Source organism: Lygodium microphyllum, chromosome 30 (genome assembly GCF_053477565.2).
Source record: "Lygodium microphyllum isolate KBCC chromosome 30, Lygodium_microphyllum_v1.1.10, whole genome shotgun sequence".
Taxonomy (NCBI): domain Eukaryota; kingdom Viridiplantae; phylum Streptophyta; class Polypodiopsida; order Schizaeales; family Lygodiaceae; genus Lygodium; species Lygodium microphyllum.
In genome coordinates this window covers 9,241,918-9,259,945 of record NC_141164.1, presented here as the reverse complement: position 1 = coordinate 9,259,945, position 18,028 = coordinate 9,241,918, and the positions used below count along the sequence as shown (strand labels likewise).

The following is an 18,028-nucleotide window of genomic DNA, read 5'->3' as shown; positions in this document are numbered from 1 at the left end:
TCCTCCCCCTACCCTTCTCCTCTCTCTCTTCTTCTTTCTCTCTCTCCCTCTCTTTCTCTCTCCTCACCATCCTCATCCTTTTCCCTACCTCCCGCCTCCTCTTTCTCCTCTTCTTCCCTCTCCGCCGTCTCCTCTTTCCCCTCCTTCCGCTTCCTTCCGCCCTCCCTTTGCCCCTCCCTCTCCGCCGCCTCCTCTTCCCCCTTCTTTGCCTCCATCCCACCCTCGTCCATCTCCCTCCTCCCCCCCAATCCCTCCCTGCCCGCCCGTCCCCTCCCATTACCCCCTAACCCCCCATTCCTACTAACCCCCTACCCTTACTCCCAATTCCACAGGTCCCCCTTCCCACCTCCTTCTTAGGCCCCCTTTCTCCCCTCCCACCCACACTTCCCCGCAGGCCCTATTCTCCCCCCAGCCCTCTTTGTTGGCCTCTTGTCACGTGGGCCCTCTTCTGCGGGTGCAGGTTTCTTTTGTTGTTGTTTGCACGTGCCGGCTCGTGGTGGCCAATTTTCTGGGTGCTAGTCACGTGCCGCACATGCATGTTGTTCGTGGATCGTTCGTACGTGTGCTATTCCAACGCTCGTTCACATGCGCGGATGCACGTCTCTTTTTGATCGTGCCGTAGAGCTATTGTTCATACGCAGCTGTTGTCGGGTACCTCGTTGTCCCACCTTGAATACACGGAAAACCTGCAAAATCATTAAAAAAATTGGCAAAAATTAAAAATTCAATAAAAATTCATTTAAATTCAAAAAAATACTAGAAAAATAAAAAAAATTCATGGAAATTCCCAACAGTTTCTTGCATGATTTTTCCTAAATGTAAACCTATAAAAAAAAACATTGTCGATAATTAAATATTTGGAACAATCCATTTAAATGCTTTACAAATTGTGACAATTCGCCAAAAATTGTTGTTCCAATTCCCAAGAAAAATCCAAAAAATTCTTTTTAATATTTTTGATTTTTAGAATCACTATTTGTGTTTTTTTTTTACAAATTACCAATTTTCAAAAAAAGAAAAGAAAAGAAAAGAAAACAAAAACAACAAAATTAAACAAAACCAAAACACAAAAACACAAACAACCAAGTTCAATTTAGGATAAACCAACATACATTAATCCAAACACTTTAAAAAAAGACTAAATAAATAAATAAATAAATCCAAATCCAAATCTGCCTAAACTAAAAAAATAATAAAAATTCAAAAACCAAAACAAAACAAATACACATAAATAAATGGCCGAAAAATCCTAACCCATGACTCATTAAGCTATTTTCTCATCCCACTTCCCCAATATGCCTAACACCATCCATAATACAAAATCCAAAACGAAAGGCAAAGAACAAAAACAACCAAGACTCACATAAAAAGAAAACAAAATCATAAGCCTTACAGACACATCAATCACTGATACATTCAATCAACATGTTGCATGTTGCATACATTTGCCATATGTCCCACTCTTTTGTTTTTGTGTGTTATGGTATTCACATTTTGTTTTTCCCATCTTTGATAGAGGTCAACTATTACCTAGTCGCCTACTGTGGTCATTTGTAGAGTTGTTTTCCGACTTGCTTGGATGACAACTTGCGCTTCAGACCTTGCGGGTGTCCACTCACCGCCAGGTTCTTTCTTTTTTCCCTCTCCCACATGCAACATAACACGCATGTAATTGTATAAAATCAATCGACTGTTGCACCCACCAAACAAACAGAATGCACCTCATTAGTTTTAATTTAAAAAGACCCGACCATTAATTGTAAAATGAACCCTCGCCGTCATGAGCACATGGCACAATAACCCACATAATCTTCTAAAATAAATCCACAGTGCACATGCACATGCGCCACATACACAATTAATTTGTAATTAAAATGAACCCCCGCCGTCATGCATGCATGCTCTTTGCACCATTGTGGAATCGACTCACTATGCATTAATGGTTAATTAATAACGAATTGCAATCTAATTTGTACATGGCTAAAATGAATTCGATAGTGTTCACCCATCCACATTCACTGCACCATAGGTTTACGCAATGCACTTACGTGGATTGTTAAGTCAGAGATGTCGGTTTTGTTCATTTGCCTTTATTATGATTGGTCCAAGTTTTGGATTCTATTTGAGTTTGGTCATTATCTGGGGTATGGTGTGTTTGAGTTTTTTTTTTTTGGTTGCCTGATTATGTGGGATCAGGGTGCCTATTTGTCTGCATAGCATGAAGCTTTTGGTCACACAAGTGCGTAGGTCATGTCAAAATTTTTACGTAGGATAGGGATTGTATAGGGAAGTCTGGTCTAGTTGTCTATCCTTTGTTTTGATATTCTTCTCAGTGTTGGTTTGTCTAGGTTTTGCAAGAAAATTTTTGTCTTTTTCCTTGTTTGTGTGTGTGGGTATCATGTGTAGTCTGAAAGGCATCTACCTCTATTCCTCCTATTGTCATCTAGCATGTGCCATTGTCGGTGCATGACTATGCTCTTCTCTTGGAGGCGGATTGCATTCGCCGTGTTGGTCTTCATCCTTTTGTGGCTCTGAAGTTTCTGCCAATGGACAACACCATTTGCTACTCCTTCCTGGCATCATATAAGAACCAGTTTGGCTTGGTTTATAACTGACGCTTTTGCTTATCCACAACCAATATCAGTGATGTATTGTGTTTGCCTCTTTCAGTGTCTATTGTCCCTAGTGGAAATCAATTATTGACAGCTGAGGAGATCCTTTCTCTCCTATAGAAGGAAACCTCTACCCCTTTGGTCTCTAGCAAAGTTATTACCAGTTCTGGGGTTTCTGTAGGTCACATCTCCTCTACGGTATGGAAACAAATTTGCTAGTTTCTGCAAGATAGGTTCATGTCAGAAAAGCCTACTTCCAAATATCTATCCAAGGAGCTGTTCACTGCTTCTGTTCAGATCCTAGAGGGAGCCAAGTTCAATTGGGCAGCATTCATGCTCGCGAAGATGGATTATCATTTTCGGAGAGTTAGGAAAGGTCAGGGCAGTAATGTCTCCTACAGTGTTTTCCTTCAGAAGATTATCTCCCTTGCATTTCCTCCTGATGGTGTGCTAGTTTCTAATCCTGCTCCTCTTTCGAAGCAATCTCCACGTTTTGTTCCAACTCCTCCTCCATTACAGCCCAATTTTGATTTGGAGGATGAGTTCCCTACTAGATTCTCTCGCAGTAAAAGATTACGTACTAAAAGGCCACTTAGTCCTCTTTCAGTTCCAGTTTCTGATTCTCCTGTACAAGACTCGATTTCTCATGTTTCTACCCGTTCTCTCCCTTCATTCTTGTCATGTCCTAATCTATTTGCAGCACAAAGGGATGGGCAGCTGGATAAACACATCCCTGCTTCCTTATAAACAATGTTAGCTGGACCTTTGCTTCCTCAGTCAGTTTCTGGTGTCCAGGCTACATTGGAGACTTCATTGATGACTTGTCTTCAATCCATTTACACAGGGGTGTATACTTCCCTGCAAGACAAAGTGGATTCCTTGCCTAGTTAGTTGAGTAAGGCTTTGGAGGATCTAGCATCTGAGAAAGCCGCTCTCACTCATATTCATAAACAAATGACTGAAGCTACTATTTTGATGGATTCCCAGAAGGCCACCATTCAAAAGTTAGAAACTCGAATAGTTACCCTGGAAGTAGAGAATGCGTCTTTGACTAAAGAGAATAATTCTGCCCTTGAGGAGATGATAGACTTAGCCAATAGGTTGGGTACTTGTGAGGGTCAGCTAAGTCTTCTCAGGAAATTGTTGAGTCACAAAAGAAGATGATTGCAGAGCTTAATCAGAAGATTGTTACTCTTTCTGTTCCTTCACCTCCTGTGGTTTCTTTTGTAGTATCTTCCAAAGAGGAGCTTGACCAGTTATAGTAGAAGGCGAAGTTGTGTAATGGTTTTTCTACTAAGGTAGAATGCCTTCAACAATGTATGAATTGTGTGTAGGATGATTTTACTTGTTATGTTGAGCTGGTGAGTATAATCAACAGCATTTTACCTTGTATATTTCTTTGAGCAATGTGGATTCAGAACCTCTAGAGGATGGGTGGTAGAATTTGTGGTATGTAGATTTGCTGAAGTCCATGTTTGACAGATTTATTGATGAGCTGATTTCGCATGAAGTACAATTGATGTCTTTCATGTATCTTACGGGGCATTTACATATTTCTAATGAGGAAGATCTTAATTTGTATGTAGGAGATGTGGTGTTACAAGCTGTGATGTATGTACATTCATTGGAGCTTCTATTAGCTGAAGGGTTGAAAACTTATCATTAGCATACATCTTGGTGTAGAGGATATGCTTGGCATCCTCCTTTGGAGGGTGATGCTTTGGAGCCTTGTCGTCTCAGGGGTGTATTCCACAAATCTGATATCCAATATTTGCAAACTCAATTGTTGAGTCATATTGCTGATCATCCATTATTCACTGATTCTTTTTTCAGGATCTTGCCTATCGTTGTTCTTTTTATCCATTAGATCCCACTGATCTTCTGTCTTATTCTCTTATGTCCTATTGTTTTCCGTTGTGTATTTTCCTCCTCACTTCCAACCCTGACACTATTCCTCTGTTGTGTTTTACTCCTTCTGGTTCCCCTCACATTCCTATCTTTACTTTTTGTCCTTTCATTGCCAATCTGACATCATCGCCTACCCCTTTTGAACTCCTCCTGTAGTTCCTCTTGTTCCTTTTGTTTTCTCAGCAGATTCCCTTCATAAGTTTTTGCTGAATTTTTCATCTCTTCCATCTTTCTTATCTCTCCATTTTCCTTATTTTTATGTTTATCTTATCCGCCTTTGCAATGTTCCCCTCTGTTTACAGTTCATCAAGAATGTACCTTTGCATTTTGTAGATGAGAGTAAAACTCTGGAGTGTCTCAAGTCTAGCATGCAATTTAAGAAGAAGTGTCTGCATCCCGCTTAGTAGTGGAGTTCTTTTTGGATGTATCCGTTTCTTTTTCTTTAATGGAAATATTTTTATGTACTCTCCATTTTTTGAGGGCATGTGCCATTTAGATTACCTAGTGTTGTGTATGTGTGAGTTGTATATGTGGTATGGGTATACTGTTTATCTTTGTTGAATGGAGCTAAAGTTAAAGCTGGATTGATGAAGAAGATATTGGATTAAAAGCTAGCGGAAGATGATGCCGATTTAAAGAAAACTCTTATATCCTTTATGACTTTGTGTTGCTAACAATTTTTAAAAAATGGAGATAATATCCAAAAGGGTGTTTTCCTTTCGTTGTAGTATTATTAGATATACAGGTGACTTGTTGGGGATGTGGTTGGGTGGATTATTAAAGATGCTAAAGAAGATCAAATTGAGCTCTTTACTGAACTTATATTCTTATTTTCCTTAGGTCGCGAGGATGCTTCCTTTCTAAGTGTGGGGATATGTTGAATGTTGAAACGACTAGATTTTTTGGTAGATTTTTGTTGTTTTTGAGGAATGAATGGTTGACTTTTGATGGATTTTGAGTGATGATTAGTTGTTTTGGAAGTGTTTGAGAATCTTTTGGATGATATTGATTATGTTTTAGAAGCTCATGATGACTCTCAGTAGAAATATGAGGTTCTATGATATTCTGATAGGTTATATTGAGGTTATGATACCTTCTGTTTAGCTTCTATTTTGTTCTGATTTTCTTTTGTATAAAGCATGGATTTATGTTTGATGAAGGTTGAAATCTTTCAAAATATTATTGAATAGTTTTTGATAGTTTGGAATGGTTTTAGTATGAATTATGAGGTTTTGATGTTCTCTGATGACCTTCTGTAACCCTCTGTTGATCTTCTATAGACCTTCTGTAGAGTCTCTACTCTGCTCTATTCTATTCTGTTCTGTTTTGTAGATCTTTTGTAAGTGTTCTGTGGAATGTATGTGTGACTTTGGGAAAGTTTTTTTAAATCTTAGAAATGATGAATCTAAGTTCAAAAGAGCTAAAACAAATGGAAGAAGCAGTTGTTGAAGACTGAAGAGAAGACTAGAGTGATAGTGATAGTAGTGAGCTATGAAGAGACACTGTAGTGGCTTTGGTGTCCTTTCATACCTCCCATGCCTCTTGGGAGGTGCATCCACGACCTAAGAAGGATTATTGAGAGTGATTATTGACTATTGTAGTAAGGAGATGATGTACTATTGATTGATTGATTGATTGATTGAGATATATATATATATATATATATATATATATGGACTTGCATGATGAGATTTAAATGGAGCAGCTTAAGGGCTTTGAAGAGCCTGGCAGGGAGCACCTAGTGTGCAAGTTGAAGAAAAGTCTTTATGGCTTGAAGCAAGCACCTAGGGAATGGTATAATAATTTTGATGCCTTTATCTAGTCATAGGGCTACAACCGTAGTGCTATGGACCCGTGCTTGTACAAGAAGAAAGCCTGTGATGGTTCTTTTCTTATTTTGGTACTCTATGTGGATGACATGCTATTAGCAGGAAAAGCTCATGATGAGCTAGATGCTCTTAAGGCTCAGCTCAAGAAGAGCTTTGAGATGAAGAATCTGGGACATGTCTCTCACATACTTGGTATGCGCATTAGATGCAACAAGCATCAGGGACTCCTCTACTTGTCATAGTGGGAGTACATTCATAAAGTCCTTGAGCACTTCCGCATGCAGTACACGTGAAGCCTATTGGATGTCCATTGCCTTCTTATATGAAGGTATCATAGGCTGATTTCCATAGACATATGAGCAGAGGGCCGAGATGGCCAAGATCCCCTATGCATCCACAATGGGCAGTCTTATGTATGCCATGATAGCCACTCGTCCAGATATTGCCTTTGCAGTTGGTGTTGTGGCATGCTATATGGCTACACTTAGCAAGAAGCATTGGGATGTCATGAAGGGTATCCTGAGGTACATGAAAGGAACTATAGATATATGCATATGCTATGGTGGCCAGGATACAGGAGCCGTGGGGTACACTGACTTTGATTATGCAGGACATGCCGATAGTAGGAAGTCCACTTGTGGCTATGTGTTCACCTATGCTGGAGGTGTTGTCTCTTGGATGTCTAGGGTGGAGAAGTGTACAACTCTTTCCACCATTGAGGCCGAGTATGTTGCAGCCATTGAGGCTTGCAAGAAGGCCATATGGTTAGGCTGTTTGGTTCATGACCTTGGTATTGATGCTATTCCAACACTACATTCAGATTCTATGAGTGCTATTTAGTTAGCCAAGATACTGATCTTCCTTGCGAATACAAAACACATTGAGGTAAGGTATCACTTCATATGTGGGGTCATTGAGGACAAGATTGTTGACCTTGTCAAGATGTCGATTGACCAAAATCCTATAGATTTGCTCACTAAAAGCCTCTTTATGGAGTACTTTGCCTTCCTTAGGAGATTAATGGGTGTGGGGTGAGATGACATCTTTCCTCATTCTGTTGTACATGTATACATGTTGTATTGTCTTCTCTTTTTCCTTTTCACTCTTCATTGGGGCGGATTTGCCTTTAAGCGGGAGGTTGTTGAGGTTAAAGGTGCCTCCGCCTAGCCGCCCATGTATTACTACATTGATAGTACCCGCACCTACACACTGCAGGTGGTGGATGCCCGTCACCATCACTTTATTCTTTATTCTTTTAGTGATAGATGAATAAAGGGAAGGCCGGTCACACATTGTGACTGTTGGAATTCCCACAATGTGAGTTTCTCTCTCTCTTACTCTTGCTCTCCCGCCATAGTTCTCCTGTGAAAGCTTTGATCCTTCTCACCTTTCAAGAGCTCCTTAGTCTTGCCAAAATATTATAGGAACACTAGATTGTGCTCGAGAAACTCGACTAGATATAAGATTTGTTACAAGAATTCTGATTTCAAGATAATCCCTAAAAGGTGAGAAGGATCGAAGCTTGCTTTGAAATGAGCTATGGAGGAGAGCAAGAGGAAGAAGAGAGAGAGAAACAAATGGGAACTCCAACAACCACAATGTGTGGCCTTCCTTTATTCAAACTATCACTAAAAGAATAAAGAATAAATGATTGTGACGGGCACCCGCCACCTGCAGTGTGTAGTGGCGGGTACTGTCAGTGTAGTAATACACGGGCGGTTACGCGGAGGCACCTTTACCCCCAACAACCTCCCACTTAAAGGTGAATCTGCCCTAGTGAGAGAGAAAAAGAAAAGACAGTACAACATATACACATGTACAATAGGATGAGGAAAAAGACGTCATCTCATCCAATTCCCATCAATCTCGTGAGGAAGGCAAAGCGATTGGTAGTGAGGCTTTTCATGAGCAAGTCTGCAGGATTCTGCTTAGTCAGAATCTTGACAAGGTCAACAGACCTGTTCTCAACGACCTCGCGAATGAAGTGATACCTCATCTCAATATGTTTCATCTTCACATGAAAGACCGGATTCTTGGCCAACTGAATGGCACTCATAGAATCCGAATGCAGTGTAGGCATAACATCTTTCATACCAAGGTCTGCAATCAAACGACCTAACTAGATAGCCTCCTTGCAAGCCTCTGTGGGCTGCAATATACTTGGCCTCTATAGTAGAAAGGGCCGTACACTTCTGTGCCCTGGACATCCAAGAGATAGCTCCTCCAGCATATGTGCACACATAGCCAGAAGTGGATTTCCTACTATCTGCATGTCTTGCATAATCAGAGTCAGTGTACCCCACGACTCCTGTATCCTGGCGGCCATAACAAAGACACATCTCTGTTGTGCCCTTTAGGCACCTCATGATACCCTTCACGATATCCCAATGTTTCTTTCCAAGTGTAGCCATATAACGTGCCACAACCCCAACTCTAAAAGCTATATCTGGATGGGTGGCTATCATGGCATACATAAGACTGCCCATGGCTGATGCATAGGGAATCTTGGCCATCTCGGCCCTCTGCTCATCTGTCTATGGATAATCGGTCTATGAAACCTTCACATGAGAAGGTAATGGATAGCCAATAGGCTTAACATCATGCATGCGAAAGCGCTCAAGGACTTTATGAATGTACTCCCTTTGTGACAGATAGAGTAGTCATACACATAGAGTACCACAGGAGAAAATACTTCATCAAAGTGAAATACCATGCTCCTGCTTAAAACCCTTGACAACCAATCGAGCCTTGTATGCTGGCTTGGGGTGTCCAGGGGTACTTTTTAGCTTGTACACCCACTTGCATGGCAGAGCCTTCTTACCCTGAGGCAAGGAAACCAAATCCCAAGTTTGATTCTTATGCAATGAGTCAAGCTCAAACTGCATAGCCCTCTCCCAAGAGTGACAATCACCCCTGCACAGAGCCTCATCATAGGTGAGAGGCTCTCCTGCATCTGTAACCAGTACATAATCCATAGAGGGCGCAAAACGATCAGGAGGTCGTTGATCTCTAGTAGAACGCCTCAATCCAGGCTCTACTGCCTGACCAACATTCTGTCTAACATCAGCATGTCTAGCATTTGGACCATGGGCATCAGGTGATACTGCACGTTGTCTAGCTAGTCGTGGAGCAGGCTGAACGGGAGGAAGTGGCTCCTCTTGAAAGATAACTCTGCGTTCCTCAACCACTTTCTCAGGTTGCATATACATTTTGTCCTCATGAAAGATGACATCATGGCTGCATATCACTTTTCGCGCCTACGGATCCCATAGACGGTAACCCATCTCTCCTACATCTCCATAGCCAATGAAAATGCATTTGACACTCTTAGGATCCAGCTTATTGCGTTTGTCCTTGGGCACATGGCATAATGCCTCACATCCAAAGACACGCAAATGATCATAAGAGGGGGGCTTGCCTCCCCATACCTCCTCTGCAACCTGAAAGTCAGTGCCACTGCTAGGCGATTGGTTAATGAGATGCACTGTAGTAGTAACTACCTCAGCCCAAAAGTGTTGCGGTAGTTACTACGAATAATGGGGGTGAGTATGCAAAAAATATCATAATTACGAATATAAGAGGCTAAAAATAGATTTTGATAACATAAAGTCGTAATATATATATATATATATATATATATATATATATATTTGTAAAATGATTTATTGTATTTTTTAAAATCGAACTTTCATTATGAAGCCTCTGCTCCTATAGGTCTAGAACACTCTCTCTCTATCTCCTAAAAGGCATTTTCAAGACCTCAAAACTCCCCTAATGGTTTTGATAGCATATCCGTATCCTTGAACTTTGCATATTGATCTGGGAGTGTGTCAAGGCTTTCATCTTTTGGCTTCTCCATTGAAATTGGAAATAAAAAAGGATGGATTCTTCTTTGCTTAATGTATGATGAACACCTTTGCCCCAATAGATATTGGTCGAGAATTCTTCCTTTTATTGTTTTACAGAGGCCTTGGTTCAACCTTTCCAGACCTCCAACTAATGTTAGGGTTATGTAATTCTAGCTAGGTGCCCAAGAACAATGAGACTATTTGGGCAATGGATAATGAGGCTATATCTGATACAAGATTCATTAGGGTAACTTTTATGGGTTAAGTCTCATACTTGACATCTTGTGAAGCAAGAGGTTGACCATCAATCTTTTTTACATACCGACTTTCGTTTCCTTGGAAGTTGTATACCATGTTACTGTGCAACTTTCTTGTCCATGAAGTTTATTGTAGCTCCAAAGTCTAACAAAGCTTGTTCATCTATTTGTCTTCCCTCTACGTGAATCTTTATTAGTAACATAAAGCCAAATGTTGGATTTGTAGATAGAAGGAGATCTTCTTTTTGGTATCTTGAAGCTTTGTCAAGCTTGGCATCCACATGGTCTTTACAAAGGTTAGACATTGATGTTTTTTGACAATGATCTTCATCATGCTTAAATTCAAAGTAGTTCCTTGACGTCTTTCTTGTCTTCTCTCAAATAGATGGTTGTTGCATTCAATTGCTTGAGAGGGAAATTCACACAATGTATGTACCTTTGGTATAGTGAGAAGAATATCTTTAACATCATCATTCAATCCCCGGTGGAATTGATTAATAAAATAATCCTCATGCCATGTTAAATCGCATGTGAGTTGCTGAAATTTTAATGCATAGATCGAGGTGGGTCTCAACCCTTAGCATAGATTTCTAATATTTATTTTAGCTACTCTTGCTCTGTTTACTTCTCCAAATGCAGTGGAGATAATTCTTGTACAAAAGCCTCAAATTACAGAGCAATGGGGATTCCTTCTCAAGCAAGGGGGAAAACCAAGAGAAAGCTGTACATGAGAGGAGAGTTCTTATAAGGCCAACTTGAGAAGCATCCTTTGGGGAATGATTTGATTGCATGCATATAAACAATCATACTTGCTTGAGGAAACCTCTCAATTTTGACCTTGTGCTATCAAATTTATATGGAAGACCGACCTTAGGTTCTTTTCTATCTTGACCATGTAGAGATGATGAACCTCTCACTTGATGTGGGCTCGTCTCTTGAATTTCTTGAAGTTGTCATTGTAGGTCTTGTAGAGCTAAGCCCAAATCTTGCGGTTGCTCTACTTGAAGCTTTGCATTACTTTCTTGAAGCTCTTGGATTTGCTACTAGATGCTTTGTAAAAAGGCAACAATACTTTCCATCATGGAATCCATCATGACTAACTGTTATGAGCATGGCAAGTGATCTGTGAGAGCAAGGAGATTGCTCTCACAACTTACAAGATAAGAACTTGAAAAAGAAATTGAACTAGAACTTGATTGTAAGATAACTCGATTACAAGAGAAAGCTCACAAGAGCATGCTTGATTACAAGATAAGACTCGATACATGATAAGAGTAGAACAATATAAATTGGAAGAGGACTTACCTTACAAGAGTCTCACAATTGATGTTGGCAAGACTGAAGGGCTTGTAGCCCAAGACCCTTATTTCTACTAGAATTGAGGAGCTTAAGGAGAAGCTTCTAGATTATGTTATCATTGATGACATAAGTGATGACATAAGTAATGTTGATACAAGCATTTTTAAGAAATTTCCAAACAATTATCTAGAACCTTCTTAAAATCGTCTAGTACTTTCTTAGATGTTCTAGAATGTTCTAGAAACTTCATGGAACCAGCTTGCATACAAACCAAGGAATTTCCTTGCTTGAGTCTCCATTACATTGCTTGAGCGTTTGTTAAAATGTTCAATCAAAAGAAAAACCATTTTGAACCGCAGACATGCTTGTACTTACAAGAAAATGATTTTATAATTTCGTCTCGCGGAGTTTAACGGGCTTTTCTACATGAAATTTGACACACATGTAAATCTGCGTCATGCTGCTGCATCTTTGCATAAGTTCTTTTGTAGTGAATGATACATATGTATAATGCTTGGTGCAGTTATATCTCCAAAATATCCAAATCAACAATATCAAAATCTATAGAATCTTGTAGCACTCGAGCTAACAAAATTGTGGCTCCTTGGATCAAATTCATAGCATCTTTATATGCCACTCTAGCCTCTCCCCTTGCTCTTCTCACTTTCTCTTGAAAATAGAATCATGCATCTCATATTGTGCTCATCAAGAAATGTTCTGAATTTACTACAAGCATACCTATGGATGATGGGGAATGAAACTTAATACCAACAAACCTTAATTAGATTCTATATTGCATTAACACATTCAAAATATGGTTTACATATAACCAACAATATGTTTATACACTCTCATAGCTAAAGACTTGTATAGTTTTTGAAAATATTTGAATTAAGTTTAAATAATAATTTACAAAAGATTCTAAAGAGAACACTAAACCATAATACATGCTCAATACATGTATTATATGTACACATCTATCGCACTTGGAAAAAAGACTTTGATAATCCCCATGTTTTCCTAATCTTAGCAAGCCTTGAACAAATGAGAAAATTGTAGTTCACACATGTCTCTAAATCTTATGAAGCTTTCAAGGAGGAATCTCTAAGGAAATATGTGGCATTCATGTGTGATAATCCAATTGAATTGGTCAACGTAAAATGTCTCGTCTCATGAGATTGATAAATGTCAAATTCACCAAAGGAATCTTTAAGCATCCTCATTGGTTTCTCCATGAAAACTTCATGAGATTGAAGATGCTAGATTGTTCATGAGATTCGTTATTTTTCTCAATTCTGGTGATTGATTAAAGTGCATATGAATTATGATGTAAAACAACATTATTCATATTAAAGCGTATATGAAGTAGTGATATACTGATGAGAAATGCATAAGCATGGATCCAAATAGCAAAAACAACAAACACAAGTCTAAATATTCTATAAAAATTTATGCAAACTATAGACTCTTAAGATATGGGAGGTAAAGAGAGCATGATATGCTTTGAGAAGATGGTTCTCTCCACGGTAATAAGGCTTCCATACCTTTGATATAAGCTTTAGCACACACCTAGCAGCACCTTAAAATTAATTGATGAACTGGATGAATATGAGAAGTAGAAACTATGATTTGATTGATAGTTGAATCTGCAGATAGCAAAACACAGCTTGCTACAGTATAGGGAATGAAGAAACCTGTCCATTTAAAAATGTATGTAATAGAGCATTCGTCACATCATTAAATTAAATGCTTCTATAGAGACCTCATAGAACGTCTAAATCCACATGTAAAAGAATGCTCGTAGAGCCATTACTAAATAGCATGTTTAAGCAATAGTTCAATCTCTCACCACATTTACAGTCATTTAACAGAGGCCACCCCCTTATGTAGAAATAGAGCAATACAAAATGACCAACCTAAATAACAAACATCCACATGGATCCAAATTGTTCAAGAAAAACAAACAATGTATAAATCACCAATGCAAATATATGCAAAACATAGATTCTAAAGAGAGTGGAAGCGAAGCAAATGTCAGATACTTTGAGATGAGTGGCCTCTCCATGGCCTTACATTAGCTCCCTCTTCTTCTCCCTCTCCCTCTACTTGTCTACTCTCAATAAACATTAGCATGGATCTAAATTGTTCAAGAAAAACAAACAAGGTATAAATCACCAAAGCAAATATATACAAACCATAGGTTTTAAAGAAAACGGAAGCAAAGCGGACCTATGATGTTTTGAGATGACTGGTCTCTCCATGGCCTTCAGAAGAGGGTTCTCTCCATAGCCTTGGATTAGGTCCCTCTCGCTTTCCCTATGCTTGTTTACTCTCATTTTGCCCCAATAATTTTTGTTTTGTTGCATTTTTGAAATGCCTAGTTTTGATGCCTCGATGTTTAAAATTCACGATCACATGTAAAGGCTCACAAAATTACACACGAAGATCTTTGCATTAAATTCACGTATAAGTTAGCATTAAAATGAGTGATTGGAAGGAAAAGTGAATCTGGGTTTAAAGATGTGATTTAGCTGTGATTTTTAACACGCTTGCTTTTGCACGTTAATCTTTCGTATCTTTGCTTTCACTCTCTTGTAATGCATGTGATATCTTTTTAAACCCTCCTACTTATTATAAAATGAGTAGTTCATCAACTACAAGGCGTTAGGATACTCTAGCCATTGCTTGTGTATGGCATGACCCTTATGTGCTTGTGAACAACTCAATGGGGTAGCTCAATGGCTTATCTCAAGGGAATTTTTATACCTACATAGCTCATGGTAGAGCTAGTTAATGCTTATCGCCATTCTTTATTGTATTATCTATCCTCAAATTACATATGATGTTGTGCTAGTTTTTTGCGCTCTCTCTCTCTCTCTCTCTCCCCCCAAAATTTTGCTAGCGTGCTAGCCAATGGAGCAACATAATGCATATGCCTAAAAAGATGTTAAGTTGGAGCCAAGAACTTGCTTAGAATCCCCCCAAAAAGAGCTCCCCTATGTACCATATTTGCTAGAGTGAATCTCAAGTGGAGAATAACCTTGAACGAACCATAAACCTTCTACTATATGCGTGCCTTGTAATGTTTACATTCATGATTGTGTTGGACCACTCAATAATTTTTGTAGAGCATAGAACTATAATTGAGGTTGACGTAAGCTTTGGACATTCAAGTTGATTTGGAATCTTTAAGGTTCCATGTTTTTGAGCCTATCCAACAAAGTTTGCAGCTTACCTATCACTATATAAGATTAGGCTTGCCCAATTTGCACGCTGCACATCACAAGCCACATGGATAGTCAGAATCAGGCCATGCCGAGCATATGTTGCCAAGAGTGTTGGTGTAATGAAATCCTTACCTCGCCTCAGCATCGATAGAAGCATCGGAGGTCAAAGAGCGGTGTGGTTTCGAAGTAAGAAGAATTGTCAAGCGTGTTTCAAGTCAACGGAGTGGTTCGTCGTTTGAAGGAAAAACACGACGTGCCAGTGCCAGGAGACGAATATGCACACTTGGACACGTGTTTTTGGTTTTTCTTACGCGACGAACCAACAGTCTGGTTGACTGGGAGCACATGCTGCTGGAATTTCCTCGTATCTGGATGGATCCACACCGCTCGTGGACCTTCAGGCTTTTCGATGCTTAGATTCATCGCAAGCCCAGAAAAGGGTGTTGATCTTTGACACCACAAGTAAGGCTCTAGAAGCAGCAAGCTGGCATTCCAGTTTAGCACCTTATTAGCTCCGTTTTCAACGTGATATATGGCGTGACGACGTCTGTGCGCAGAGCCTGGAGGAGTCACTTGAAAAGTCAAAGTGCGCATCATCATAGCAGAGCTCCTACGGTGAAACGGCGATGCACACACACACACGTTGTTTGACTCAGACTGGCTCATCATCGCCAGTCGCCAGCCCGTGTCGGACCTCTTTAATTAGGAACATCGGCCTCATCGTCCTATCATCGATTTGATTGTGGCCTCTCCTGTCCTCCCCTCCTCCCTTCCTTTCTCTCGATCAGTACCTTTCAATCTTCCTTGTGTTTCCCATCGCTGTGTGTTTTCCAACCCATCCATCTCCCTGGTAGCATAATCGAGGCATGTCTGCTAATTCGCCTTCCGCTGTCCTGCGCCTGCTTCGTTACGAGCTGCTTGGAGAGGAAGTGTCTCCTACTCATGATGATCTGCGCCATCGGATAGCAGCTCCCATGACAGCAGCTGGTGTGGAACATGAGCTGCCATATCATGGTCAAGATAGCCTCATTGCTGTCCGGGCGCAGCAGTCCATGGACGCCGATTCAACAGGTGCTACTAATTCGTCTTCAAGCCTGGACGCGGGCCGAAGAGGATTAGGCCTGGATCACGATCCGCTGGCGATCAAAGGCGAGACAGAAGCAAAGGCACAGGTCGCCGTAGCTGTAGCGTCAGCCGTATCACGGCCGTCTGTGAGTACTGTGACGGAGATGGGACGATCAGATGCGGCTGATCACGAAGCTGTCGCAGATCGAGGCGCTGATTCAGGGGAAGAAGCTGAGGATCCGATCTTCGAAGGTTTTCCGAAAGGAATCGGTTACGCCATTCTGCAAAGCGGACTTTTCAGCGATGACGGCGTGTCGACAGCTTCTTCTGAGAATGCGCCGATCGCCCATCAGGAAGCTGTCGAACAAGCTGCATCTAGTTCTCCTAATTTGTGTACTGATCCAGGGACTTCGTCGACGAGTAGTAGGGGATCAAATAAGAGACGACGCTTGCCTTCGCGTCTGACTCTTCTGTCTGATTCCAAGCGACTAGCTGATCAGCTGCAGGTAGATCACCAGTACCACATGAGCAACAACAGCAGCAATTATGTATTAATGACTCCGGTATGGCAGAAACACAGCAGCAGTAGCAGCGCCACGCCTCGCCTGACGCCTCCTTCTGTGAGCCCTTGCTTGAACCAACGCCTGTGGGAGGCCCTTCCGTTGAAGGAGAATGACTCAGAGGACATGCTCCTGTATGACGTCCTGAAAGAGGCCTCGAAGAGAGGATGGACCCCGGCGACGCCGAAGCCTGCCTCATCTGCATCGATCACGTTGCAGTCCAGCTGCGCCAACGTTAACAATAAGCATAGTATTAATGATATTGATAATATTGGCGCTGCAGCTGGCGATGATCATCAAGCGGCTGGCGCTGCATCGAAAATCAAGAACATATTGACGATCAGGAGGCCTTCGAGATCTGCAGCCGGATCAGGGATCTGCATGTCGAGACACTACCGCGGAGTCCGGCAGAGGCCATGGGGCAAGTACGCCGCCGAAATCAGGGATTCGTCCCGACAGGGAGCCCGCGTCTGGCTCGGGACCTTCGACACCGCCGAGGAAGCAGCCCTCGCCTATGACGTTGCCGCTCTCAAAATGCGAGGCAACCGCGCTCTCTTGAATTTTTCCGTGGATATGGTGTCTAAGTCCTTGCAGGCCATATCTGCTGCTCAGAATTCAGCTATCGCAAGACGCCTAGCCATTCTCTCCACCGCCACTGGTCCATCCCCTTCTCAAAAGCCTGCAAATGTTCCTCCAGCATCAGCCACGGCCCCTTAACCGACTCGAGACATGAACTGCGCCTAAGATTCAATAGGCTTCCACAGAAGTTCCCTGCAAGAGTTGGAAAATCTCACACTGTGTATCCATCCATGTAAATAGGAAGGTCACACGCAGTAGCAGCCTTAGCTCGCATGCCACAATGCTTCCCTTGATTTCCTACTGAATCCTTCTCTCAACAGTCTAGTTGATGGGTCGTGTATGTGGCATATTACTTATAATCATGGAGCCTTTGTCTCAAAGTATCCCAGTGGGTTTCATTTCATGAAGTATACAACTGGGTACCCTTAACATTCTTAACCTCGTTACTGTACGTTATTTTTCTCGTCAAAACAAAACTGATTCTCTTTGGCACCTAGCCTTGATCTTATGTGCATTTCATAATGCTCATGCTGCCGGCATAGCTGTACAAGTGAAGATTCCGGTTTAGCTAGACCGGTGTAGCCACGTATTTCTCGAGTAATACTCAAGTCGTCAGACACTTCCTCACTCGGAATCTTATCACGGTCACATTACGTATTTTTGCAATAACCCGAAGGTACCGAGGCTCTAAGGTATCATCCAGCTAGTCAAATAGTTAACTAATAAAATAACACTCAGAGTCTAGGTTGCCTTGCTAGCTTGTAATAGTGTAGGATTCATATCGAAGGTTAGAAATTTTGTGAATGAGAGACAACCCACTATCTAAAGTTAGTGAAGGTTAACT

At 41.1% G+C, this 18,028-nt stretch overlaps 1 protein-coding gene across 1 annotated transcript; it reads left to right on the top strand.

The window, feature by feature from the left end:
- The first annotated feature begins 14,958 nt into the window (after nucleotides 1–14,958).
- LOC148009539 (uncharacterized) lies at nucleotides 14,959–17,670 on the top strand. The gene has a single exon (XM_087673248.1). It carries the CDS (start codon nucleotides 15,847–15,849, stop codon nucleotides 17,320–17,322), a length of 1,476 nt encoding a protein of 491 aa, XP_087529374.1. The 5' UTR covers nucleotides 14,959–15,846; the 3' UTR covers nucleotides 17,323–17,670.
- Nucleotides 17,671–18,028: the final 358 nt, after the last annotated feature.